At 43.6% G+C, this 27390-nt stretch overlaps 1 protein-coding gene across 8 annotated transcripts in view; it reads right to left on the minus strand.

Annotated features, from left to right (window-relative positions):
- SUPT20H (SPT20 homolog, SAGA complex component) overlaps nucleotides 1-20397 on the minus strand; it is a 33847-nt gene extending 13450 nt beyond the window's left edge. For 3 of the 8 annotated variants that reach the window (XM_083419783.1, XM_083419782.1, XM_083419779.1), the window contains exons 1-17: nucleotides 20308-20395; nucleotides 18400-18498; nucleotides 16519-16554; nucleotides 16199-16257; nucleotides 16053-16119; nucleotides 12534-12660; nucleotides 11569-11672; nucleotides 10370-10486; nucleotides 10193-10246; nucleotides 8310-8449; nucleotides 7549-7705; nucleotides 7401-7457; nucleotides 6630-6701; nucleotides 4519-4676; nucleotides 3100-3132; nucleotides 1064-1181; nucleotides 378-486 (exon numbers count right to left, since the gene is read on the minus strand). In XM_083419783.1, coding sequence (XP_083275909.1) covers nucleotides 378-486; nucleotides 1064-1181; nucleotides 3100-3132; nucleotides 4519-4676; nucleotides 6630-6701; nucleotides 7401-7457; nucleotides 7549-7705; nucleotides 8310-8449; nucleotides 10193-10246; nucleotides 10370-10486; nucleotides 11569-11672; nucleotides 12534-12660; nucleotides 16053-16119; nucleotides 16199-16257; nucleotides 16519-16554; nucleotides 18400-18405 — 1414 coding nt within the window. In that variant the 5' untranslated portion in view covers nucleotides 18406-18498; nucleotides 20308-20395. Of the gene's footprint in view, nucleotides 1-377; nucleotides 487-1063; nucleotides 1182-3099; nucleotides 3133-4518; nucleotides 4677-6629; nucleotides 6702-7400; nucleotides 7458-7548; nucleotides 7706-8309; nucleotides 8450-10192; nucleotides 10247-10369; nucleotides 10487-11568; nucleotides 11673-12533; nucleotides 12661-16052; nucleotides 16120-16198; nucleotides 16258-16518; nucleotides 16555-18399; nucleotides 18505-20307 lie in introns of all 8 variants that reach the window. The other 5 variants (XM_083419777.1, XM_083419784.1, XM_083419781.1 and 2 more) reach the window with 4 other exon arrangements.
- Nucleotides 20398-27390: the final 6993 nt, after the last annotated feature.

Below are 27390 nucleotides of genomic sequence, written 5' to 3' on the forward strand. Positions count from 1 at the left end.
AGTCTAAAAAGCCCAGGACACAAGTTTTCACAGCTCTCTAGCGGCTTTGGGGGCTCACTTACCAGAAGTAATATATTTAGAGTTAACTGTGGAAGAGTATATTCGATTCTGATCAAACTAAGTCTCCTTGAGCAAAATATACATCAGGAGGCTTAGTTTGGTCAGAATCTAGTATACACCTCCAGAGTTAACACTAAACATATTGCTTCTGGCAAATGAATCACCATAGCTGCTAGAGAGCCGTGAAAATTTGTGTCCTGGGCTTTTTAGACTTATTTACTCATGTACTATCTGAAAGCAAAGGGGAACACTGGTTGCCAGATGTGATGTTTTCTGCTCTCTTACCCTATTTTGTTTTTAATAAAAACAACAATTACCTGATGAGCTACTTCCTGAACTTGAAGGTAGTTTGATGGGAGGTGGTCGATGCTTCACACCTTTCCCCAGCACTGAAGACTGAATATAGCCCGAAACACTCTCAGGCTGCTAGAAGCAAAACAAAAAAACAACAACCCTTCTTACTAGATCTCAACCTTTTCTTCCAGCTTTCATTCTTTTTCGTTCTTCCCTTTCTCAATTTGACAGGAGAACGAACACCCGAGTTCCTAATTTTTGATTCTGCAAAACACCTGTCCCTAATTCACTGGTACCTCTATTTTAAGACTAGTTCCTGGCATTCCACCCGACTCTCGCAACATTCTGAAAACGTTTCAGACTGCTCAGGAAACAGAACAGGTCGTTGGGCTATGCTGGCTGGGGCTGATTGGGTTCTATCACACAAATTACTGGGGTTGTACTTGAAGATGCAATTAAAAGGGGCCAATATTTCACCAGTGGACAGATTGAGCCCTGTCCTCCTGGCTCTCATTCATGAATATCGGGAAAAGCAGAGTCTTAAGATAGAAGAAAGTAGATGGGCCAAAAGCCAAGCAGTTAAAAAGTCCGGGGGGGGGGGATGATTGTCCCTGTTGTGTAAACTAGAGATTAAATGGAATCCTATGGAATCACTGCATTTTTTAAAGAGTTACAAGGGTGTCATTTAATTCATTCATTAATAACTTACTTCCATTTCCTTCCCAGGAGAGAGCTGGCTTAGATGGACAGATCCACAGGAGTTGTGAAGCATTTTCACTGGGCATTTAGCTTCGTTTTGAACTAGCTCCTGGTACTGATTGACTACTCTGTAACGTAACATTAAGCAGAGGTCATTCATGAGATCACATAAGTACTAGTCTCCAGAACCAAAACAATGCAGAGGCTTCTATATTCTTGCATTTTCTCTATTCATTACTTCCAATCAACAAATTATGGAACTGAAGTAAAAGACCATACCTAAGATGCAATGATAATTAAAGTGACATGAGCAGATTTTACTCATTTTTTTTCAAATTCTCCTATTTTACAAATACAGTCTAATTTGGCATCCTCTTCTACCAAGCTCAATATTTATTCTGAGAAGCAGATGGGGTTGGGATAGTACAAAAAGCAGCACAATGAGGAGGTATGTGCATAACGAACAAAGGCAACCAGGGGGGTGGATGAGCATGGTAACATGTAGAGGATGAAACTCTTCCATGAACACTGAAGGTTTTTCTTAAAAAAAAAACCAACAGAATCACATAACCATAGAGTTGGAAGGGACCACGGGGGTCATCTAGTCCAACCCCCTGCAATGCAGAAATCTTTTGCCCAACATGGGATTCAAACCCACCACCCTGAAGTTAAGGGTCTGATGCTCTACAAACTGAGCTATCAAAGATTCCTTTTGTTTCTAAACACCGTGCTGAAACCATTAAGGGCTAGAGAAAATAAAAGAGTTTGGATTATGTGCATGTTGCTTTTCCAAATTCTGTAAAAAAATAAAATAAAAATCCTCATGCTGTCATGCAGAAATCGACCAGCACTAACCATGGAAGCTAGTCTATTGATAACTACTGATCTATAACCAGGATGGGAAAATGGTGGCCCTCCAGATGTTGCAAGACTACGACTCCCATCATCCCTGACCACTGCCCATGCTGAGGCTGACAGGAGTTGGAGCCCTGCAACATTTGAAGGGCTGGCCTCATGGAACAGGAACATAATTTATTCTGAAGAAGAGGACAAAGAAAACGGAGGGTTGCTATCAAGCTGAAGACTACAGCAGGAGCAACAGTCTCGCCATAGAGGTGGCGGTTAGCTGCCGGCATCTTCCACGCAGCTGATCTGGGAGCAGGAGAACAGCCGCTCAAAGCACACTGCTAAAGGGTGCAGACTGTTCAGGGATAAAAGCTGGCTAGTGAGCAAGGGTTTACGTGCAAGTATGAAGGGAGGATGGAACAGAAAATAAACACAGCTTGGAAAGCTGCCTAATAAGATTCTGGAGGAGAACTTAGTTCTTAGCAAAACAAGAAATATTTAAAGCGAGACAATAAATGACTAATGAAGTTAGAATTGTATAATTAAAGAAACAGCAGGAGTATATTACAGGAGTACGATTAGATGACAAATTGCCTTGCCTTATTAAGAGGGATGAAATTTCGCCCTCCCCAGAATTGTAGTAACAAAAGGGTTTTGGTAATATGTAAGAAACATTTCAGCTACAGGACACAAAGAAGAGTGAAAGATGTTTTGGCGACTTTCACCTACTACCACCAGGAGTCCTTTTGAAAATAAATAAATGTACATATACTGTTAGTATAAAAGTGTGAGTAATGCCCATGGAAGTGTGAGCTGGAGGAAGCTGACTTTTCTACCTCTTCCTCCCCTTGACTGGCCAATAAAAAGCTTATTTCTTTCCTAAGGGTCTCCTTCTGATATTTAGGGATTCCCCCTTCCCCCAGGCCAAGCACGCTTCATTTCCCAGGACTTCCTACTCTTGAGAGCGGCTTTTCAGTGAGCAGGTAAGCAAGAGAGGGCCCCAAAGTCAGCTTCTGCCAGTTCCTTTCCATGGGATCTCCTTCCATGGATCCAGCCCAAAGGATTCCAACAGCAAAGTTGGGAAATAAATTCGGAAAATGCAGGTCAGATGGACCGATGTTAATTCTAGCGCTAAGAAGCATGAATGGAAAATACTGAATCACAAAGCATGAATCACAAAAAGACTGACGAACCCCTTACCTTTCTGCCTCGGTCTTTGAGCCAATAAGAAAACTGTAGGGGACACAATACATGAATTAAAGATTTGTTTAAGGCAAAAAGAAGAGTTGACATACATCTGATCAGCTGAGGTGGACACTATTATAAAGCCATTGTGGACTAATGCTTAAGAGTTTAATTAGAGCGTTGATTAGGACTGTAAAAATGGGGAACTATTTGTTGGGATTTTTGACTACATGCAATTCTGTGCAGCTTCACACAGAGTCAATTAAGAGTTGGCCGACAGCCAAGATGACTGAGCAGAGAGGAGTTACCTGCCTGGAGATATGGAAGCCTGGAAACAGCTTCTCCATTGGTTAAAGTCTCACACAGGCATAATGATTTATGACCTTACTGACTGGAATGTTTGCTGTTGGTCAGTGTGGTGTTCTGAGAGCCGTTTGGAGTTTGTTAAGAGAGAGCTAGTTAAGATCAGTGTATCTGCTCTTGTATATAGTAACTTGTAGAGTCTGCTGTAAATAATAAACACCCATAAGTAACCAAGTTACTAGTAGCAGCATTTATTCCTGCTTCGTCCATCCTGCCTGCAACTGATTGCTTTCTGGAACTTTGCGTATGCTCTGCTAAGGTCCTGCAACAGGTCAAAGTTGCAAAACACCAATACTATTCAACTAGATATTTGGGCTAGCACTAACACAATGGGACTTTGCCCCTTGCCCCCCTGCACACCCCATACCACCCCCAAACTTGTTCTGGAGTGTTGGGCAAACTCCAGACCAGAATTAGGGGGAGCTCAGGGAGAGGAAGGAGCAGAACATTCCACTGCTCAGGTGAAATCCTTGCGCTGGTGGAACATTCTGCATTCTACATTCAATACAGCACATTAGTCCAAATTCCCACTCAGGCTTGAAGTTCACACAGTGGCCTTGGGGAAGTCCCCTTCTTTCAGCCTAACATTTTTCATGGCGGGTGGAGAGAGGGACAGAGAAGCATATACACCGCCTTGAGCTCCTTGGAGAACAGACGCAATATAAATGGAATAAATAAAAAGACTATTAGTCATTGCTGCAAATGGAAGCTTCTTTATAATCAGAAGCTGTGTATTTCAAAATATTAGATACTGGGAATGAGCAACAGGGGAAGGTCTGTTGCATTGAAGCTCAGCTTGATTGTACCAGAGATTTTTGTCAGAACACTTTGGGAAAAGAATACTGGGCTGCAGGGTCTAACTCTGTATGGTTCTTATGCTGAATGAGCTGGCTAGCCGTCTTCCCGCACTAACCCTCATTTCTTCAATAACTCAAACAGTAACAGGTAAAATTTATTTTTCTAAAAAACAAAGAAAAATAAAGAAATGCCATTTTCTCTAAATCCACAAAAATGTGTCCAAAATGATAAAATACGTGTTTTTCTCCAAAATTTAAGATGAAGGCCACTTACTGTGATGGAATTGTTGAGCTCTCATTGTCTTCGTCATTTTTAATCATTTGTATTTTACCATAGTATAATGGATTTCCCAACGACTGGAAAATGGTCAGTTTTGTTTTCTGAAGGTGACTGCCAACTTCGCATTCAAAGACATAATCATCTTTTATTTCCTGTCAAAGAGAGAAATATTGATACAAGCAGACCAAAGGATTCCTTCAATTCACAGATTAAAAGGAGGCAAACCGCTGGAGAGCACTTGAGACAAGAGGCAGGGTGTGCATTTTAAAATTTTGCTTCCAAGTTAATTCTAGAGGAAGAATAATAGAATCACAGAATTGTAGAATTGGAAGGGACAACCCAAAGGTCATCTGGTCCAACCCCCAGCGATGCAAGAATCTCAACAAGCCGTCCCCCATCCAATGTGAAACCATCATTGTCCCTGCTTAGCTTTGCAAATATGCTAGCAGTTTTATTGCTTCACCAGAGTATCAGTGCCTTTAGGCCTGTCTCCAAATGAGTTCCAAATGGGCCACTATTTGAGCAGTTTCAGGGAGCAGAGGAAAGCAGCTATGGTAATGAGCTGCAAGAGAACTCTTGCCAGGTGACATCCTTCTGGCCATGGTACAGCTTTAAATGAAGCGAGGTACCAGACTTTGTAGTCACATTATTACATAAGCACTGTTCCACAGCATTTGATATTTTCATTTACATACATTCATTCGAAATAAGATGGGTTTATGAAGCAATTCTATATCCTCCCACCACGCTAACGAAGAATTCTACGAAACAGTAGTCAACATCCGGAATCACTGTTCAGTGTTGGACATCATATTTGCTGAATACTCAAAGCTTCACAGCTTGTCTTTCATCGTACAAAGTCTGGTACCTCGCTTCATTGAAAGATTTTCAGAGACTTTGAGACTAAAGACTTCATTTTGTACTTGTTATGGTTTGAAGGAATTCTATAAAGATTGTCTATTGCGTATGTACATGGTCATCGTGTTGCCTAGACATTGCTGAGGTGACATCCTTTGCTGGCTGCAAAGTTGCCACCCAAGTTAACCACACAGCTAAGCGAAGCTACAAATGTCCATGCCTTTTGTAAGAGTCTACCCTACTCCTTCTGTCCCAATGGTGAACAGAAGAACTTGTTCTGCAGCTCGGATACAGACCTGTATGCTTCTAATCTCAGCAGTTTCATATTCAGCAAAGACTTGAAACTTCCTCCTCCTTGCTGGGTTTCTGAACCCAAACAGCAGAAAGGCAACTATGCTCCGACAGGGTTTCAATGTGCGTACAAGGCACATTCAATATAAGCTAGCAATTTGGGCAAAGGAAAAATCCTTGTCTACCCAGTTTGTCTATCAATTTCAACGAATCTGCACCAACTTTGGGTATCACCACAATAATGTACTGAGGGGAAAACTACAAAAATGGGGGGGGGGGGAGATCTAACAACGTAACAACAAAAATATAGGATTCACGATATGGGCGGAAAGTCGTTATTTTCCCCACCCTGATTTTGAGAAGCTGCTGCGGGCAGTCTAATGGTTTCAGTTTCTCATTCATTTCAATAGGGGCAAATCAAATCCCTGAGTTAAATTGTATTTTAAAAAAATTGAGAAGGGATGGTGGTAGAAATGAAACAACACAGGACAACTGACTACATAATTGATGAGAAGTACATGCAATACACAAAGTGGTTTGAATTTGCTGAAAAATATATATCATATTTTAAACTGCTACCAATCCCACCGACTTGGGAGGTCTAGCTGATCAAACACCCTAATTCAGAGGCAGTTGCTTCTGAGGCTCAATGTGAGACATGGCTCACATATCTCACACTGAGTCTTCTCACAGAGAAGACTACAGATCTATGTTGGTTTTAGTTGCACAATCAACAGCAGCAGCAGTTACCTCTCAATGCCATGTAACCGCACTCCTGAAAAAGTCACAAGACCCATTTCCCTGTATTTCATAATAACAATTTGAAACGATTCCTAGAGCCTTCCCTTGCTCACCTAAACACATTCAAGTACTGATTGTTCTCTGTGTTCCTATCTTTTGGAACACGAAGTCTCTTAATTATCGAAAAGGTTAGCAAGCAATCTACTATTACTCACATGAGCGGGCCAGACACTGGGTTGTGAGTCATCAGGTTTGATAGATTTTTCCACTTTGGCGTATTTTTCCACCTTCAGAAACAGTTAAGAGATCAGTAAATTAAAATGAGAGCAGATTAAAGATGTGGATGAGGAGCGTAAATGTCCTTATAACTGAAAAAAGAATTATAATCATACTGATGGGTTCAGAGAGTGAAGGCAAGACAATCCTAATGAGGGCTTATTGAGTTGTGATGATCCTTACAAGTGGGAGAGAAAAAATTCCCAGAACAGGCATGATTATAAACCTCACGTTTTCAGTCCAGTTTGTATCTTGACAGATCCCACCCTCTTCAAATATAATACATCCTTTAAATAATGGCTCTTACATGTTCACTTATTTTAACAGGCCTCACAAAAACGGTGTGATTAATCTGATTTAAAATCTAGAAGTTTTCATTTTTAAATGTTCTTCTTCTTAAGCTAGCCAATTTATTCTTAAGGACTGGGATCTGTCTTCTTTTCAGAAGAGAATGAAAAAGAGTGACGTCCAACTAGCTGCTATGCTAAACAGAGGTAGTGCTGAACTTGTTCTGCTAGTAGGCCGGCTTGTATAAGCAGAACTTCTTGAACAAAATGTTTCAGAAGCTGAGAGATTACATTGGCATGTACAGATCTGTATATACAAGCTCCTGGGCCAGAGCTCCATCAGAAGACTGACAGCTTTGGATACAATCCTAGGAATGACAAATTTTACTCATCTCGGCATGTTCCAGAAATCTATGAACTTACATCCACTTCAGACGGCGCCGTCAAATAGCAAGGATTCTGTTTCCACATATCGACACACTGGAAAAAAGGAAACCAAATATATAAATGAACAATAGTTATCGGAGTAAGTAAGATTATCTAATGTGCTGTCTTTTAAAAACATGCATACATTTCCAGCTTTGGAAATTTTGAGGTCGTACTGCTGGGCTCCTTTCTTTTCCTTTCTTTTCTGCAAATAATCAAACAACCTGAGCTGCGGCGGTGTTGTACAGTGAGACACCTCCTGCTGCCGATTCAGAGATGACCTGGAGTATCTCTTGAAGCACCTGTAAAATATTGAAAATATTAATGGAAAGAATACAGGCAGCTTGGACAATTTTCATACAAGCTTGCTAGAGTTGCCAGGCATCCTTTTTCATAGCAGATAATCCAGCATGAAGGGCACTGTGTGGATGGGCATCTAATTTACTGTGTGTCCGATACCAGATATATACTCTACTCATGTAAAAACCCCAGGCAGGCCCCAAAATTACCCAGAGATGCATTTTAAATAAAAGGACATATTCTACTCATGTAAAAACATGCTGATTTGCAGACCGTCCGCAGGCCAGATTGAGAAGGCGATTGGGCCGCATCCAGCCCCTGGGCCTTAGGTTGCCTACCCATGCTCTAAAGCTTGCATTCACTCAAAGAGCTATCCAATGATGCAATTCTAGGGTGATTCATTTTTAAAATGATCACTGTTCATCACAAATGTGTTCTGCTCCAAACAAAATGTTAAGGGTGTTTGTTCTAGGGAAAACAGACATTCCAGGTCTTTGAAGTTCTTCGAAACTTAACAACAAATAACTTGACCCCATTAAAGCAGCCTATTCCGTTCAACCAAACTTTTTATAAATCAAGGACCAGTAGGTTATGACTTTCCGATACCTTTTCATTGGGCGAGTATTCATCTTCTGCTTGTTATAGTGAAGTCTGTTTGCTGTGCAAGTTACTGCAATCGAAGGATCCAGACACAGAGGTTCTGCTGTAGCCAGTATCAGTTGGCTTTCTAGCAGGAGTTTGTCTTCCTATAATAAAGAGAGTGTTCTAAAACTGCAGTAAAGACTGCAATCCTATACACATTTACTTGGGAGTAAGTCCCATTTAACTCAATAGGACTTATTTTCAAGTACACAGCAGGCAACTTCTGTGCCAGCTTTTGAACGCTTGCTGAACACCCTGCAACTAAAGTACACCTTTCCACAATGGTTAATTGATGCCTGTTTTTAAGCTTTTTATATGGTGTTTACGGTACAGTTTTATGTTGTATTGTGGCAAACCATTTCAACAGATAAATATTTTTATAAATAAATAAGCCTGCTTAGGACTGGCTGCACGTTACAAGTATTTTAAACAGTATTTGTAAATATTTGAACAGTATTTTTGGCATTAACATACATGATAGTTGAGTGTCTGCACAGTGTGAAACAGCTGTTCTCGACTTGTAATCTAAGTGATTATTGTACTTTCATATCGCAGGGACTTAAGATTGTGTTTGAGAGAGGGGACCAGCAAACACAATAGCCCAAAATCTGACGTCTCTCTCCTCTCTTCAGAACTACTATGGTTCTTGCCAAAGTTTCAATAATCTAAACCAAAATTTCTATTAACAGAATCTTCGGAAGATTCCCAATTTGAAATTGCACATGTGAGCATCACTCAAGAATCAGAGCATGCACACAAGCCCCTTTCTGCCATCCATCATCTCAATGGGACCTTAGGGTGGTGCGTGGGTAATTATAATTACAGATGGGGTCAGGTGGAATTCTACTTGGGCAACAAGGCTTTTCAGCCTCCTCTTTCCTGCTGCAGCCCCTTGTGGGCAACCCCCAAAGCTGCCTGGAGGGTCAGCTGCTGCCCCCCCCCCCCAATGGCATGGGATGCGTTAAGAGGATCTTGAACTCCCACAATACAAACAGATCTTGCAGAAGAAATGTTCTGGATTCTGCCTAATATTGATATTAATAAACAGAAGTATGCAAAATAGGTCTACTCCTCCGACTCACTATGGCATATTCTCACCGAAGTGGCAAACTTTAGGATCGGGTCTTGCGCAAATTTTCCTTCATACAAAACATTTCCAGCGCAAAGAATACTAGATGTCAGGGAAGACTCTAAACTAGCCTTTTCTACAACATGCTTGCTTTCCAATCTTATCTAGAAGGGTTTTAAATATCTATCTATCTATCTATCTATCTATCTATCTATCTATCTATCTATCATCTATCTACAGTGGTACCTCGCAAGACGAATGCCTCGGAAGACGAAAAACTCGCAAGACGAAAGAGTTTTCCGTTTTCTGAGTTGCTTTGCAAGACGGATTTCCCTATGGGCTTGCTTCGCAAGACGGAACGTCTTGCGCCTTTTTTTTAAAGCCGCCAATGCATTCCTATGGGAAACCGTCAATACGCAGCGGTGCTTCGCAAGACGAAAAAACTCGTAGAACGAAAAAACTCGCAGAACGAATTAATTTCGTCTTGCAAGGCACCACTGTATCTATCTATCTATCTATCTATCTATCTATCTATCTATCTATCTATGGCACTGAATTAAATCACTTGAGACCTCTAGCAGAGCCCAAACATAAACTTGCCACTTCACTGAAACCTAGGCCTATTCATCTCCTAGTACACCTTTATGCCACTGAACAAAATGGCCTTTCCTGGGGTTGGAAGACCACGTTGCACCAGAAATTATTATCACAATATACCATAATACCAGGAAACTACCACACTAGTGAAACCAACTCCTTTAGCTGCCACGTTTGTTACCTGCGTCCATTTGTGGTTGTCGCTTGTAATGGAATGCACATCACAGATCAAGGTCTAGAAAAATGAGGCAAACCTTTCATTACTTGTGAAGTACAGGATTTCTAAATACGATGCATCAGGATTGTTTTTTTTTTAAATTAAGAGCAACACCAAAGCTGAAAAACACGAGTTGTTTACCTGCATTGTTGGGCGCAGAAGTATGTACTTGCTTTGGTATGTTGGAGATTTGAGATTACCAGATTGTCTATAGTCACGTATTTCTGTTATGACGCAGCCACAATGGAAAATATTTATCTGTTTAAAAGCAAACAAAAATGTACATATCAGCACTTCTATATATTTATACCTGGAACTAAACAGATCTTTAGATCTCTGGGAATACTTCCTCTCTTTTTTAAAAAAACTCTATTATTATTATTAAACTTAACAAGGACAATAACCAAATTATGTAAAAACTGGTGCTTTTTCTTAAGGGTTAGAAATATTTTTCAAGCGTTGCTCATAAGTTTTGAAATTTTTAATTTTATACTAGTGCTCAGTTTAGACATTATGCCAAACTGTGGTTTGTTGTAACCATAGTTTTAGAGCCCAAATGGTAGTTTGGTCTCCAGACAGGATAGCGCATTTGGTCAGTTAGTTGAACATATACTCCTTATTTAGCGATCACTCATAGCAGAGTAAGATTGTCTTCCATAAACACGGTTTTAACAATGAGTCCGTAAGTGACTGTGGAGGCCAATTCTGGATCCACACGTCCTTCCACAGTGGGGACATTGGTTTCCGGGCGGGAGTTGATCACGGTGAGGATTTGCCAGCATGCCTTTCTCTTAGTACGTTTCTCCCTTGCGTCCTGAGTTTGAGTGTCTTCAAAGTCCATGACACCTTTGGGAAAGGTTGTTTTCCAATTCGAGCGCTTGCAGGCCAGTGTTTCCCAGTTGTCGGGGTTTATACTACATTTTTAAAGATTTGCTTTGAGAGAGTCTTTAAATCTCTTTTGTTGACCACCAGCATTATGCTTTCCATTTTTAAGTTCGGAATAGAGTAGTTGCTTTGCAAGACGATAATCAGGCATCCGCACAACATGACCAGTCCAACGAAGTTGTTGTTGAAGAATCATTGCTTCAGCACTGAATTTGGTCAGTTAGTTGAACATAAACTATATACAGCAGGAATGGGGAATCCTTGGTCCCCCAAAGGCTGCTGAATCACAGCTCCTAGCAGCCTCAGAAAGCATGGCAAGACAAGTTCTGGTTCAGCCACATTGGTAGACCCCCCCCCCCATATAGTTACTACTGTATATGGTTAGTGTTACTTCCACTACCCTCCCCACAACCACTAAAACAAAAACAGAAACCCCATTTCAATGTCTTTCAAACCTGTGATTTTTCCAGGAGATCGACTAAAATAGGAGGCAGCTCTTCTGCATCCAAATATTCAAGCAATTCTCCCTCTTCATAAGGAAGCCGAATGGTTTCTGAATCTGCGTTAAAACCAAAGAATGTATTTGACTATGAATATGTGCGTGAACTATTTGCTTTCACAGTTATTCCTTTCTGGAAAAAAGAGGGGGAAAAATAACTTACAAAATTGTGATTCTGTTACGTAACAAGCTACCTCACACTGAGGAGAGGCTGGTTAAAAATGTTTTAAATGAATAGATGATCTAGAACAGGGGTGGCCGACCTTCATTCTAGTCAAGGCCACACTGTCAACTCTCGTGGGGAGGGCACGTCAAAGTGGGCACAGCCAAAATGTTTAAAAGTGGACGCGGCCAGAAAAGGTAAAGGGCATATTTTTAACAGTCTTGGGGGCAGTGGTCACAAAAATACTTTTGGCGTCACAACAGGTGTGATCAATACAATTTAATATATGGATAAAAGGGAGCAGTCAGTAATTTTTAAAAAGGATACGTTTCAGAGAGGCCTTGGAGTACTGTACATTGTGGCAGCGGAGGATCCCAAGGAGCAGTCTTTCTGTCTGTCTGTTTATCTATCTATCAAAAAAATCCTTTCCCCCGAATGACAACTTTGAGGGCATGGTGAGAAAAAACTCATGGTGGTGGTGAGGAAAAAATCTGGGGATAGGGGCACCCTGGTTAGCCCCCCCGATCAAGAGAAAGACAGCCATGGTCTTTCTTCTACTAAGTAAAACAAAATCCAGTAGCTGGAAGAATTCGAACAGACACACAGAGTCCAGAAGATCGTATCAGGCTTTAAACAGATTTATTCTCAGCTAAAGACAGTAATAACGCAGAAGAGTTTTTAATAAAACCAGCAACTTGAAGTAGTGTTTCTTTTAAGGCACAATCAGGAGGTTAACAGCCATTCAGTGTTAACTTTACCTGACCCATTCTTCCCTCTCAGCATCAGCGAATAGCCTTCGTTTCCTGGATAGAGGTTCACTACTAGGCATGACAATGTCTCTTGCAAAACCAGCTTCTCCAACAAGTTCACATTTCGCCTCAGCTTCTGTTTCAGAATGGGTGACACTCATGAAAACAATGCATCCAGGAGCTAACACTGTTTACTAACAACATGAAACAATGAACACGGAAATGAGCAGCTATTCACTATAATTACCTTACTAAGTCTACCTCGGTTTCATAAGTACCGTATTTTTCGCCCCATAGGGTGCACCTAGTTTTTTTGGGGGGGGGGGAAATAAAGGGGAAAAAATTATTTCCCCCCACAGGCGTGGGGCTGGGGAAGCCCGAGCTTCCCCCGACCCCAGAACAAGCAGCTCTCCGCAAGCCGTGGGAGCCCAGCGGGAAGTTGCGCCGGTCTCCCATGGCTTGTGGAGAGCTGCCCGAAGCCCGGGGCGCACTCCACTGCGCTCCCTGGGTTTCGGGCTGCAGGCTGCTGTGCGCAAGCCTTGGGAGTCCCACGGGAACTCCCGCGGGGCTCCCAAGGCTTGCAGAAAGCTGCCTGAAGCCCGGGGTGTGCAGCGCTGCGCTCCCCGGGCTTCGGGCAGCAGGCTGTTATCCGCAAGCCTAGGGAGCCCTGCGGGAACTCCAGCGGGCTCCCCAGGCTTGCAGATAGCTTCCTGAAGCCTGGAGAGTGAGAGGCTTGCGAAAACCTGCATTCGCCCCATAGGACGCACACACATTTCCCCTTCATTTTTGGAGGGGAAAAAGTGCGTCCTATAGGGTGAAAAATACAGTAACATTTCATTCTACGTGCTGAAGAACTAATGGTTGCAGGGAAAGAAACAAAAAGGGAAGGGCTCGATCTTTTGGAACATTCTTGAGAAATGCCTAGGGGCAAATTATTCACTCTGCTCTCCTGGTGAAGGTAGAGCCAAGAATAGGAGACTTCTCTCCCAGAAGGACAATTTCACCCGCTACTACACTTGTCCTGCCTTCAACCATTCCTATCCACTCCACTTCCCAATAACAAATAATTATGTTTACTGTTTATCTATTACATGTATATCCTGCCTCTCTTCCACGGAACTCAAGGCAGCACACAGAGGTTCTGCAGCGCCCCCTCAGCTTACTTTTATTCAACATAGTTGGTGCACCTTCATTTATGTGAAGGTTTTAAGAACTGCTTTGAATCTCTCAAAATAATTTACCGTATTTTTCGCCCTATAAGACGCACTCTTCCCCCTCCAAAAATGAAGGGGAAATGTGTGTGCGTCTTATGGGGCGAATGCAGGCTCCTTGGGTTCAGCGATAGCAACGCGAAGCCTCCGAAGCCTGCGCTCCGGAGGCTTCGCGTTGCTTCCGCTGGAGCCAGGAGAGTCTGCTCTTTGAGGCTGGCCGTGGGGGAAAGCAGCGCTTCCCCCCTCGCCAGCCCCAGAGGATGGGGGGGCAGCAGGATGGCGCGCGACGCCTTCCCGCTACTCCCCAACCCGGCTTCGAGGCTGGCGGGGGGAAAGCAGCGCTTCCCCCTTTGCCAGCCCCAGAGGATGGGGGGCAGCGGGAAGGCGCGCGACACCATCCCGCTACTCCCCAACCCGGCTTCGAGGCTGGCGGGGGGGAAAGCAGCGCTTCCCCCTTCGCCAGCCCCAGAGGATAGGGGGCAGCAGGATGGCGCGCGACGCCTTCCCGCTACTCCCCAACCCGGCTTCGAGGCTGGCAGGGGGAAAGCAGCGCTTCCCCCTTTGCCAGCCCCAGAGGATGGGGGGCAGCGGGAAGGCGCGCGACACCATCCCGCTACTCCCCAACCCGGCTTCGAGGCTGGCGGGGGGGAAAGCAGCGCTTCCCCCTTCGCCAGCCCCAGAGGATGGGGGGCAGCAGGATGGCGCGCGACGCCTTCCCGCTACTCCCCAACCCGGCTTCGAGGCTGGCGGGGGGAAAGCAGCGCTTCCCCCTTTGCCAGCCCCAGAGGATGGGGGGCAGCGGGAAGGCGCGCGACACCATCCCGCTACTCCCCAACCCGGCTTCGAGGCTGGCGGGGGGGAAAGCAGCGCTTCCCCCTTCGCCAGCCCCAGAGGATGGGGGGCAGCGGGGAGGCGCGCGACGCCTTCCCGCTACTCTCTGACCCCGCTTTGAGGCTGGCGGGGGGGGGGGGAAGCAGCGCTTCCCCCTTCGCCAGCCCCAGAGGATGGGGGGCAGCAGGATGGCGCGCGACACCATCCCGCTACTCTCCAACCCTCCTGTGGGCTTTTGCGGGAGATGGGGGAATTCCCCCACCTCCCGCAAAAGCAGGCAAAAGCCGTGCGCTCTTTAAAGGGGCTCCGCGGCTTCTGCTGGCTTTTCTAGGAGGTGGGGGAATTCCCCCACCTCGTAGAAAAGCCCGCAGGAGCCGCGCACCCTTTGAAGAGTGCACCCCTCTTGGGGGCTTTTCCCCGAGGAGGGAGAAGGGACTTTTCCCTCGTGGTCGAAAAGCCATAGGAGTCGGGCACGGCTCCTGTGAGCTTTTGCGGGAGGTGGGGGAATTCCGCCACCTCCCCCAAAAGCAGGGAGAAGGTCTTGGAGTAGCGCACAGGCTGCGTGCAGCCTGTCCGCTGCTCCCAGAGCTGCGGGGGGGAAATCATATTTTTTCCCTTGATTTCCCCCCCTGAAAACTAGGTGCGTCCTATGGGCCGGTGCGTCCAATAGGGCGAAAAATACGGTAACACCGCCACTTTCCTGAGTTAATAAAACCATCCACTAAGAAAACGAGGCTTTAGCATGCATTTGCCGCAATGCATTTTCATAGAATGTTGCCCTGTCCAAAACTACAATCTCTTGATCGCTTCCCAAAAGAGTGTCTCCATTTCCCTCTTGTTGGTCACCCTTGAACTGCTCCTGCTGAAAAATAAGGGCTGTGGGGTTTTAGATCATCCCTCACAAAGAGGGCTTTCCTCATCACCTTGTATAGGTGGGATGGGGAACCTCTGGTCCTACAACTCCCAACATCTCTGACCTTATGCTATGCAGGCTGGGGCTGCTTGGGAGTTCAACATTTGGAGGGCCACAGTTTCCAAACTTGATTCTATAAGGAAGGAGTCGTTTAGCATTGCTCAAGTTCTACCTGCCAACAAATCTGTAGGAAGACCTACATGGCATCCTACATGGCACCTAATCTCACCCAGACATTGTTATCTGCTCTACTCTCAGATCAGATCTAGGAAATAAGGGCTCCTTGCTGTACCACCAAAGCCATAACGGCCAGAACCACCATGCGCCCTTCAGTCTAGTAACCTGCCAATCTAGTAACCTGCCTCTGGGAAGAACTATGTGAAGAAGCACACATTCTGGCTGGGCTCTTATTGCTTTTGGATTTTACTTTCAGGGAGCTTCTTTTTTTTAAAGAAAGCAGTATATAAATATTAATTAATTACACAAAATGAACGCGGGGCTTATCAGAGCTCTAGTGCAGACCACCAGCAAGACAGTAATGTAGCAAGCGCTTGGCAAATAAGTCCCACTTACCTTTATTTCAGGCTCTTTATCGCATTCTTCCAGATACAGTTCATATAATTTTTGAAACACAGATTTTCTAAAATTGTGAAGAGGAAACACAATTCAGTAACCATTTTGTCTGTTGAAGTAAACAAGAGGCACTAAATAATTCTTACCTCCCACTGGATAAATATTTTCGTTTGGGAGGCCTCTGGCGTGCACTTTCAATGATATACTGAAAAAAACAAACCCCACACAAATAAGCTTAGTGGTACAAAGATATGCAAACTGCTTTAGGGGATTTAGGAGTGTGTATGCTTACATTAAATTAAACAAAAAATGAGTGATAAATCTCCTCCTCTCCTATTACATTTTCAGTTTATGAAATTTATTTTCTGTACAGTGTTCTGAATAACTGGGGAAACTTTGGTACAATGCAGATGATTATTAAATGTAACATTAAATATGTGTGCAATTCATACAATCTACTACTTACCTCAGCACGATCCAATGCAAGTTCTAAAGCTTGCTGCTGTAAAATGATAAAAAGACCTTTCTTAGAAAGCATATGTTAATATAGATTCTTGTACTATATCATCCGATATAAAATAGTACCCAGTGTTAGAAACTCTAGGCACCAAATGGATCCTTAAACCAGGGTTAGTCGCCAAAGTGGAATGCCTAGTTGCCATTTTGGGGGGAAATGGCTCTAAAACCATATTTTTCAATATAAGTTTTTGGTTCCTGAAATTCATTCTGACAGAATTCTACAGGATGAGGTATTAAGTGTGTGAAAACAATCAATAATCAATGATCCCCAGGCATGCCCTTCCAGACAGTGGAGATGCCAGATGCCATTCTGACACCTGGGCATCTTCACTTGGTCGCAAGGGGTCAATATTCAGGTGTAAAATGTACCTGGCCCCTGGCTAATTTCGAACACTGATAGCATCATATAATATTTATTAATTCTATCATTTTTTCACCAGGTAAAGTGTTCTGACCAATTATTACAAATACCTTATTTAATAGTGCAGTTACCTAGAAGCAAATCTCATGAAAATTAATCAGACTTCTGAATAAATATAATTAGGACTTGAGTGCAAGCAATAAGTTATCAACAATCATCAAGTCACAGACAATTAAGACAATATTTGAGACAAGCACAAGTTTGCTTACATTGTGGTTTTTGGCAGCAGCAGCTACTTCAAAGCAGATGTATAACTGGCAGTGCCTACACTATAGTCTGATGCAGACATATGATTAAGAGACCATGAGCAAGCTGCTCTCTCCCATCTTGATAGCAAATTCTCCAGTTTTTCCTTTAGCGGTTAAGCATGTCAGAACTGTTGTTAAATATGGCTGAACAAGACTCTTGTTAAACTATGTTTTGAAATTATGGTAATTTCAAATCAGGGTTAAACAGGAAGCCTGGGTATCCTAATCCACAATTAACATTGGTGTTAACATTAATGCTTAATCACAATTAAGAATTCACTTCCTAGACAGGAGAACTTGGAAGAAAGGACCATATGATTTTTTAATTATAGTAAGATACACAACTGCATGTGCTCTATAAAGCTTGTTGGTACAAGATAAAGAAAATAATCTTAAACTATATTCACAAAAATGGAGCTAGTTGTATTAATAATCTCAGACAATACTGAAAAAGTTGGTGATGAAATGGGCTTTTCATTCACTTGTCACTAACTAGTAGCAGGACTTAAAAGTAGCTTTCCATCATATTTGCACCTTGCTTTTTATTTCATCCATTCAAGACTATACTCTATTAGTATAGTGACTGACAGAGGCAAACAGACATGTCAACAGCACTCACACACATCCTGCTATACAGGCAACGGCCATTTTACGCTTGTCCAAAATGTGTGCAACCGTGCATATGTGCGTTGACCTGAATCCAAGAGACCCCAAAAGTCACAAAAAGGGGAGGAACAGGGCAGTGTGGTCGAAGCACATGGAAGTCCAGAATGTAACCAAAATGGGTCACTGCCTGTATGATCTACTGCACAACAATCAGCAAATAACCCTTTCACGCCATCTTGCTTGCAAGTGTTCACTAGAAAAGAGAGGAGCCTCAAGAAAGATCTTAAGAAAGGTTGCTGCTGCACATCTGGCTCCTCTGTTCACAATCTATTTCACTATTATCTTGAAAAGCCCTGAACTGGTTCAGATGTAGCATTCTTGGTCTAATACACGGTGGTTTAATTTGACCAAGGTCTGAAGACGCCTTATAGCACAATGTTTTGAATCTAATTACAAATAATAAAAAGAGAAGATACAGTTAATTTATTCTCCCCTGTCCCAAGCACGCATTTCAGAAACCAGAATCTGACAGCAGAAGAGAGAAAAACCTTACCATCATGACTGGAGCCCAATGACAACAACCAAAAATGATGTTTTTGGAGTTGGGCACAGAAGAGCACTGTCAGTTTCCTGTGTCCATGTTTAAGGCACTCTAGAATTGGTGAGAGAAGAGGAAAAGCACTTATTGCAAAAATAGATAAGGCGTTCTATTTAAATTCTATGTACTTGTCAAAAATAGGAAAATAAAATCTAAATGGAGGTTGAAGAGGGGTTGACTGAGATAGGACTCTAGGGTTTCCCTGCACAAACACACTGGTCATTGAGGCGGCTTACTGATGAAAAAGAAGATGTAGCTAAAGATGTAGGTGCAAATAATAGACTTCTCAAACTTGGGTCTCCAGCAACTGTTGCTGGACAACAACTCCCATCAATCCTTGAGGGGCAGTGTTTCAATACTAGTAGGAAAATGAGAGTACAGTGGTACCTTGGGTTAAGAACTTAATTAGTTCCAGAGGTCTGTTCTTAACCTGAAACTGTTCTTAACCTGAGGTATCACTTTAGCTAATGGGGCCTCCCACTGCCGTGCGATTTCTGTTCTCATCCTGAAGCAAAGTTCTTAACCCGAGGTACTATTTCTGGGTTAGCGGAGTCTGTAACCTGAAGTGTCTGTAACCCAAGGTACCACTGTACCCCGAAACATTTTTTTAGAAAAAAGCACTGATATTAAGTATACCTGCATTTCATTTAATTAGATCAGTGTTTCCCAAGCATGGGTCTCCAGCTGCTTTTCGACTACAACTCCCATCATCCCTAGCTATCAGGACCAGTGATGATGGGAGATGTAGACCAACAACAGCTGGAGCCCCAAGCTAATGTGCACTATGTAACAACGAAAGCAATGACAAACCTAGACAGCATCTTAAAAAGCAGAGACATCACCTTGCCAACAAAGGTCCGTACAGTTAAAGCTATGGTTTTCCCAGTAGTGATGTATGGAAGGGAGAGCTGGACCATAAAGAAGGCTGATCGCTAAAGAATTGATGCTTTTGAATTATGGTGCTGGAGGAGACTCTTGAGAGTCCCATGGACTGCAAGAAGATCAAACCTCTCCATTCTTAAGGAAATCAGCCCTGAGTGCTCACTGGAAGGGCAGATCCTGAAGCTGAGGCTCCAATACTTTGGCCACCTCATGAGAACAGAAGACTCCCTGGAAAAGACCCTGATGTTGGGAAAGATTGGGGGCACAAGGAGAAGGGGACGACAGAGGACGAGATGGTTGGACAGTGTTCTCGAAGCTACCAGCATGAATTTGACCAAACTGCGGGAGGCAGTGGAAGACAGAAGTGCCTGGCGTGCTCTGGCCCATGGGGTCACGAAGAGGTGGACACAACTAAACGACTAAACAACAACAACAACAACAGGAAAATGAGAGTATCCCCAAACTTTTTTTTTTTAGGAAAAAAACACTGATATTAAGTATACCTGCATTTCATTTCATTAGATCAGTGTTCCCTAAGCTTGGATATCCAGCTGCTTTTGGACTACAACCCCCACCATCCCTAGCTAGCAGGACCAGTGGCCAGGGATGATGGGAGATGTAGTCCAACAACAGCTGGAGCCCTAAGCTTGAGAAACAAATGCGCACTCTGTAACGACGACGAGGGGAATGGCCACCTATAGAGAAATCGTCGAGGGAGCCACCGGAGCTTCACAATTCCGTGCATATAACCCCTCCAGAAATGTTCGGGGGGGGGGGAGGAGAAGAATAAAGAAACAGAAGAGGAAGAAGCAGAGGAAGGGGACCTTATCCCACCCCCATCCTCGATGCAGGGGACACAGGTGTGTGGGATGGGGGATACCTATGTTTTGCCGCCCCACCCCACCCCACCCCCAGCACGACCCCTCGCTCAGCAACCCCTTTCTTTTACATCCCCCCCCCCCAGGCGAACGGGAGACTTACCCGCCTCCGCCTCTGTCCGAGCGGCGCTTCCATCGCCCACTTCCGCCGTAAGTACTTCCGGGGCCCTCGAGAAAGAGAGACCCGCGCAGGCGCGCTGGGGTGCAGCGGACGCTCGCGGTTGCCACGGAAACGCGGGAAGCGGCGGAGCGCTGCTGCTGCTTCTTGTTGTTGTTGTCGCCGGGAGCTCGTTCAGTTCCAAAGGCGCAGCTTACATAGACACGTAGCAATCACACGGAGAAGCAATTTCAATAAAAATCATAATTCCGCCCCCCTCCCGCCTGCCTCCCATGTCAAAGAGAACAGCACATTATCATTACCCTTGGAGGCATCAATGTAAATAATCTCATTTATAGGAGGAGATTGTCCTCAGCATCACTTGATGCTCTTGCTCTCATTTTGAAAAGATGAAAAAATAGATATATTTCGATAGGATACTATGCTGCGCTGCACTGAAATGTTTAAATGTTTCCTTTATTGGCCTTGAATCTTCCCACCACACTTGCCATACTTTCCTGCCACACCAGCATGGCACCTTTGAGGACCACTGCCCTAACCACTGCCTCATAAGAGAGGAGTTCCATTATCTTCCTTACTTGGCTCTTATTTTGTGCCAATAAAGAAAACAATAAGGCATTTAAAAGCTCAACACAGAGGCATTCAAGTCACTGCACCATGAGGTTTCTTCCATAATAATGTTTGCCTCCCTATCTTCAATCAGGTTATCCCATAAAGTCAATTTATCATTGTAGAGTTGCCATATTTCAATAAGTAAAAACCAGGACACCCCAAACAAGCCTTTTTTTTTAGGAAGACTCCATTTTTTAAAATTTTTATTTTTTACAAAAACGCCCCAAAACCCACAATTTTTTGATTGACTTGCCCAAGATCCAGGACAAAGATCCAGGACAAATTTCGGAAATCCTCCCTGGACGTCAATTACATCAAATCCTCATTGATGGTGTGCTCAATCGCCAGCTGACTAGTTTGACAAGTTATTGTTCTGCCCACTAGATGCCAGGATTGCATTTTGGTTTGTTCTAATTCATACAAATTTTGTAGGGGATGGTTTTTCACTTGGGACAGAAGGACACGAATCATGCCTCTAGTTCATCTACTTCACTGTCTATCCCTGTGCTGAATGCCAGCAGCTCCCCAAGGGTCTCATGCAGGTGTTTTCTCCACCTTTCTGCAACACATTGTTCATGAAATCAGCTGTAAAAGATCACCACAGCTGAACAGTAAAAGCCACCTGAAACAGATTTCTTGAAAGTTTGGAGTTTCCAGAGACATGGGGCCACCATAGAAGCCCCCTAGCTTTTGCTCTCTCTGATCTCCCTTATTTAGCAGGAGGGCAATAAAGAAAGGCCTCAGACGTAGCTCTATGTTACAGATTTTAGAGGGTGGAAAGGACTATATAGGTATAGTCCTTTAAATAGCCCAAATCATTTAGGGTTTTGAAAACACCTTAAATTGGGTCTGGAAGTGCTCTAGCAACCAGTGTAGTAGATGTTACAGTAACAGTACTATATCAGACCCTCCAAGTGTCCCTATTTTCCAGGGCCATCCCTGATTTTAGAGGAGCCGTCCCAGTTTCTGATTTGATCCCAGAATGTCCTACTTTTCCTTAGGATGTCCCTATTTTCTTTGGAGAAATGTTGGAGGGTATGGAGTTATCCAACCCCCGGGCCTTCTGCAGGCAGTAGGGAAGTTTTTAAAATCTTTTATTATGTTTTTATATATGTTGGGAGCTGCCCAGAGTGCTGAGGCAACCCAGTAAGATGTGTAGGGTATAAATAGTAAAATTATCATTATGAAATGGGACGTCCCTATTTTCATCAGAGAAATGTTGGAGGGTATGCCCACTCACCTAGCACTCGGCAGACCTCTTTGTACATTTCTCTTTATCCTGTCAACACCAGTGTTTATAACATAGCTGCTGCAGGTGAGAAAGTGGGATCTCCAAGCCACCTGAGCAGCCTTTTGAAATTCAGCACATAAGCACCCGTGTGGTAGGTTCCATTTTATGATCCCCATGGCATAAGCTAACATGTAATTATAGCTAAAACACATTTCTTCCTTTTTATTTTCCTTTGTGAAAGAGAAGTAAAACATTAGAATACCATGCTGGTATAAAGTTAATTTATTACTGTGCCACAGTGCTATAACACCATAGTAACAATAATGCATTATTTATGTTACAGCCAGAAGAGTGTTCTAGCGATAATTAAAAGATCTGTAATAGGAGAATGCTTGACCTGACCTTTCATTTTGATGGAATAAGGCATCAGTCTAGTTTGTGTTGCATTATGGTATCGGCCCTCGGTGACCCTCAGCCTTGTTTGTGACATAGAATGCAAAATCAGACTTCTGGCATGAGAGATTGCAAGGAAGGAAGTATGGATAAGCCATCAATGACATTGGTGTGGACCCTTATGATAAAAGGGGAATCCATTAGTGGGGAGAGCCTTCCTATTCCATACCATCAAAATTTGTTTTTTCTCTGAATAATTTCCGTCTTAAGAACAGCCACCATCAAGGCACTTTGCATTCAGACCTGTACAGGTTCAGTAGTAGACTGTGTGAAGTGCTTTCAGACCATTTTCTGGAACAGATTATTCAATTCCTTTGAGAGCCAGAAGCCAAAGACCTGTGCACATCTTCAGATTTTGACCTGGGAGCTAGGAAGATTAGAAGAGACACAATTAAGAGCACAGATTCTCTCGAATCAAAAAATTAAATGTATGCCCTTGACTGTTTGAGTGCTATTTTAATTGACATGGCTATTATATCAACCATGTAGAAAAAGTACAGGTGATGAACATGACCCCCCCCCCCCAATTATGCTTGAGAGCCCTGAGGACCATGTGTATGACAAATCTGGTTCTGTCACTTATCAACAGACAACTCCTAACTTTGTTTTATAGTTTGACGATGACAAATTCATAAATTAGCCACCCACCCTTGATCTGAAATGTTGAATAGTACAGCTGTTCGTGATTATAGTCTCTGATCATTTCCCCTCTTTTTCAAATTGCTATATTTGCTTTGTGTCATGCCTTAGAAAGGGAGCTTAAACTGCACTGACAATGTGTGTGTGTGTGTTAAGCCTTTGAAATCACTCACATATGGAAGCATTCAAAACTGTTGCACTAACTCTTTTGGAATGAGCATAGCACGTAAGATTCCAGCAAGTTAGCTAGTCAGAAAATTGGCAAGGAGGTGTCCTTCAGGATTTTTTATCACAATTGAACACGCCAAAGAGTTAAGGTGAGGTGCCATGTGTTCCCTTGTTAGAAAAACAACAACAGCATTAGGAAGCCAAGGAATGTGTGAACAACGGCTGCACATTGCTGTTCCCTTTGGTGTCCATACTAAGCCTGGACACACCATTCCAAAGTCTTGGGTCTCACTGAATCGGATGCTGGGCAATGCACATGAAGAAACTGGTTCAGGTCTGGATTCTGGATTATGACAGCAGTCTTTGTCTCCTGGGTTGCTTTCACACTAAGGCACTCCTGAGTCATTACTTTTCTGCAATCAGCTGGAGGTAGAATCTAACTGGTGTTGCAACATGCCACAATATAGCACTGTAAAACCCAACAACGCTCGTTACTATGGTGAAGATCCTATTACATGTTTTCTGTCCAAGAATCAGTGGTTAGGCACACACTCTTGTCTACTCTGCATCCAGTGTGCTCCCACTGCTGAGTTGGGAAACAGTGTACACACAATGTTAGCCACAATCTATCCTGTGTTTATCCCGTAGTTGCTTATGAAATAGGTAAAAAGTAAAGGTAAAGGACCTCTGGATGGTTAAGTCCAGTCAAAGGAGACTATGGGGTTGCAGGCACTCATCTTGCTTTCAGGCGTTTGCGTGTTCAGATCCAGAAACCTCCCCCCTAAATAAATTCACACGTGACTCAAATTTTGGTTTTGTTTTTTGGCAGAATTTAGGCCACAACTTTAATGACCACAGAAAGTGACTGGTTGCATAGGCTCTGATTCAACTAGCTCCCTGCCATGCAGGTAGCGCTGGCCAAGGGTTCCAGCATAGGTCAGCCAAGGGTGAACACCTGGATAAGCGGAAAGCCGGGAACAGGCTATCTCCATCACCCAAATGTCTCCCTGGACTCAGGCACAGGCACAACCCCATCACAGGGGTTGACCAAACCATCGAGTCCCTGGATTCCTTTAACAGAATACCCTTCACAGAGGGATAGCGAGAGCGTTCTCCCATCCCTATCACCTGAACCAGAGCCTATCCGCAACCTTACAAGTTGTGGCAATTTGCTACGCGGCAGGCGAAACCCAAATGGCAACAGCCAGTCAGCCATGTGGGGAAAATTCCTGCCATGCCCCTGTCCCAACGACAGACGACACATGATGGCATAGCAAGGTCAAGTGCAAAGCCCTAAAAGTAGGGAGGGGTGGGTGGGTGTTTTGAATGCACGTGCCGAAAGAGGAAGCTCTGGGTCACGTGCATGGGTATAAATAGGTCACTCGAACCATTTGGACTGTATCCCATTGGCCAGATTGCACCCAGCTATGAGGGACCTACCAATCGGGTGTTGTGGCTGACCAATCGTATCCACCCACAACACAGGGTGTCGGCTTCCAGCTCACCGCAATACGTGCCCTCATTAAGGGAGGACCCGATTTGTCCGCAGACAGTTTTCCAGGTCATGTGGCCAGCATGACTAAACTGCTTCTGGTGCAATGGAACACCGTGAGGGAAGCCAGAGCACATAGAAATGTTGTTTACCTTCTCGCCGCAGCAGTACCTATTTATCTACTTGCACTGTGTGCTTTCGAACTGCTAGGTTGGCAGAAGCTTGGACTGAGCGATGGGAGCTCACCCCGCCACACAGATTTGAACAGCCAATCATCTGATCGGCAAGCCTAAGAGGCTCAGTGGTTTAGACCACAGCCTCACCCACGTATATGACACCTTATTGTCCTTATGGAAAGGCTAACTTATGATGTACAATAAGTGAGAGGTCAAGTTAAATCTTAGTTTTGAAAGTGTGGCATATTAACTGTTGGCATCCTGAGGAAAGAACAATGGGATATTCATATTATAAATAAACAAAGCTGAGCATTGCTTATAACTCTTCTGTTGCTGCAAACATGAGTCATCCTTTCTGTCTGGCTCGCCCAAAACTGGTCCATGCTGCCCATGGAAAATAATTTGAATCAGAAGACAGTCAATGAATTAGCTTACGCTGGCATTTCACTACTGATGGAACATGGAAAAATGGAAGCCCCTGCATAGCTTATTTTCTGATCTGATTGCTTCATGCTTTCCTTCACAGAGAGAGTCCAGCAGTCTGATCAGAAGTGCATGTCCCATATAAATGGGATTCTAAAGCAATAAACTTATATAATATTGTGATATAATCCTATTACACAGACTCATTGCTCTTAAAAGACATGTTGTCATGCAAAGCAAGGAACACTAATTTGCAATAAGGGTGAGTCATGCTGATTGGGGCGCGGGGGGGGGGGGGATCTGGGCACTCAGACACCCACAGTATTGCATACACATGTTTTCATTTCTATGCCCTTTGTACCAGAAAAAATCAACTGCTGATACTGCTTTTACGGACCACACAATCTATTAACTGGCACATCTCAGATGTTCTGAATGGTCAAGCTCCCAAAATTCCAATGGTAACTGATCACAGCATGTGAAATAGAGAGATTCTTTCCTTTTCTCATCACACATATGTATCATTCAGAGGTGTGCATGAAAGTTGGCTTCCAGTCTCTACACTTGAGCTCGTAGCCCAATCCCCTGTTTTAAGCCAGTAATTGTAGCCATCGAAAAAAGACACCACTGGATCTGCTATAAAAGCCAACTTGTGATGAACTTAGGACATGGTGTGCTTCAAGAGTTCCTCTCTTGTTTGTTTTCCAAGCCAGATGATAAACACTTTGGCAATTATGTACTTTCCAGGTGGCAACCAATGAGGCTATGCTGAGCAAAACAAAGCCCCTGCCAGCACCCATAACTTTGCTAGCAAGAATAAACTCCCAGCTCACATGTGGTCTTGACAAAACCCCCAGGGAAGAGTTCCCTGACATGGATGGCTTTTATGTGATTCCCACCCCCCACCCCCTTGCCATCTGGAGTCAGCCTCATGCTCATCATATGTGGGAAGCATGTGTTTATAGAAATCCCATGGGAAGAGGGCAGAAGGTTGCAGGGGAAGGAAGTGTGTCATTCAAATCCTCCTTCGTGCAGAAGAATGCTGTTGGAACTAATCCCTGAGAAGCCACTTCTCTGAAAGCTACTGTCTCAAACTGGGATGTTGACAGGAAGACTTTCTAGCCACTGGGGCCAAGACAACCAGGACATATTTCTTTCAAAGTGGCACAAGCCTGGGCATTGCGTATGGAGGTCCTGGGCTGCCCAGATGACAATACCTCCCTTTCAGCCTTGATGATGTGGTCCAGAGGAAAGCAGAGCAATACATTTGGCACCAGCTTGGCTGCAGGAGTTGCCGGAAGGAGGCGTACAAGACACGATCCAGCCATCTTAGGGACTCCACTCCAGATTTGTGGACAGTTTACTCCCCCCCCCCCCAATTTTTAAAATTGATTTTCCAAAGAATTTTTTAAACAAACAAACATAAATTTCAACCGTATTTAAACCAAGCTTAATAACATTGTTAAGTGACTTCCTCGTATCCCCCTGGTTGAATTTCAGTGTATATCATTTTAATGGTTTCCAAAACCGCAATTCTTATAAAATTAACTTAATCACTTAACATCATTATATTTTACTTTCCAATTCAGTATTAAACATATTAATTCATCTCATTACCTAATTATATCCTAAGCCTATCTGTTATTTGCAAGCTTCTCCAGTTAATTTAACTTAACATATTTAAGTAAATAGTCTTTAAATTTCATCCATTCTTCCTGATAGTCTTCCTTCTTCTGGTCATGGACTCTTCCAGTCAGGTCAGCTAGCTCTGAAAAGTCCATCATCTTCATCTGCCAATCTTCCACTGTTGGTACTTCTTGTGTTTCCCAGTTCTTAGCTAATAAAATTCGAGCAGCAGTTGTGGCATACAAAAA

The sequence above is a fragment of the Podarcis tiliguerta genome (assembly GCF_965153285.1).
Source record: "Podarcis tiliguerta genome assembly, chromosome: 17".
In the NCBI taxonomy this organism is placed as follows: Eukaryota; Metazoa; Chordata; class Lepidosauria; order Squamata; family Lacertidae; genus Podarcis; species Podarcis tiliguerta.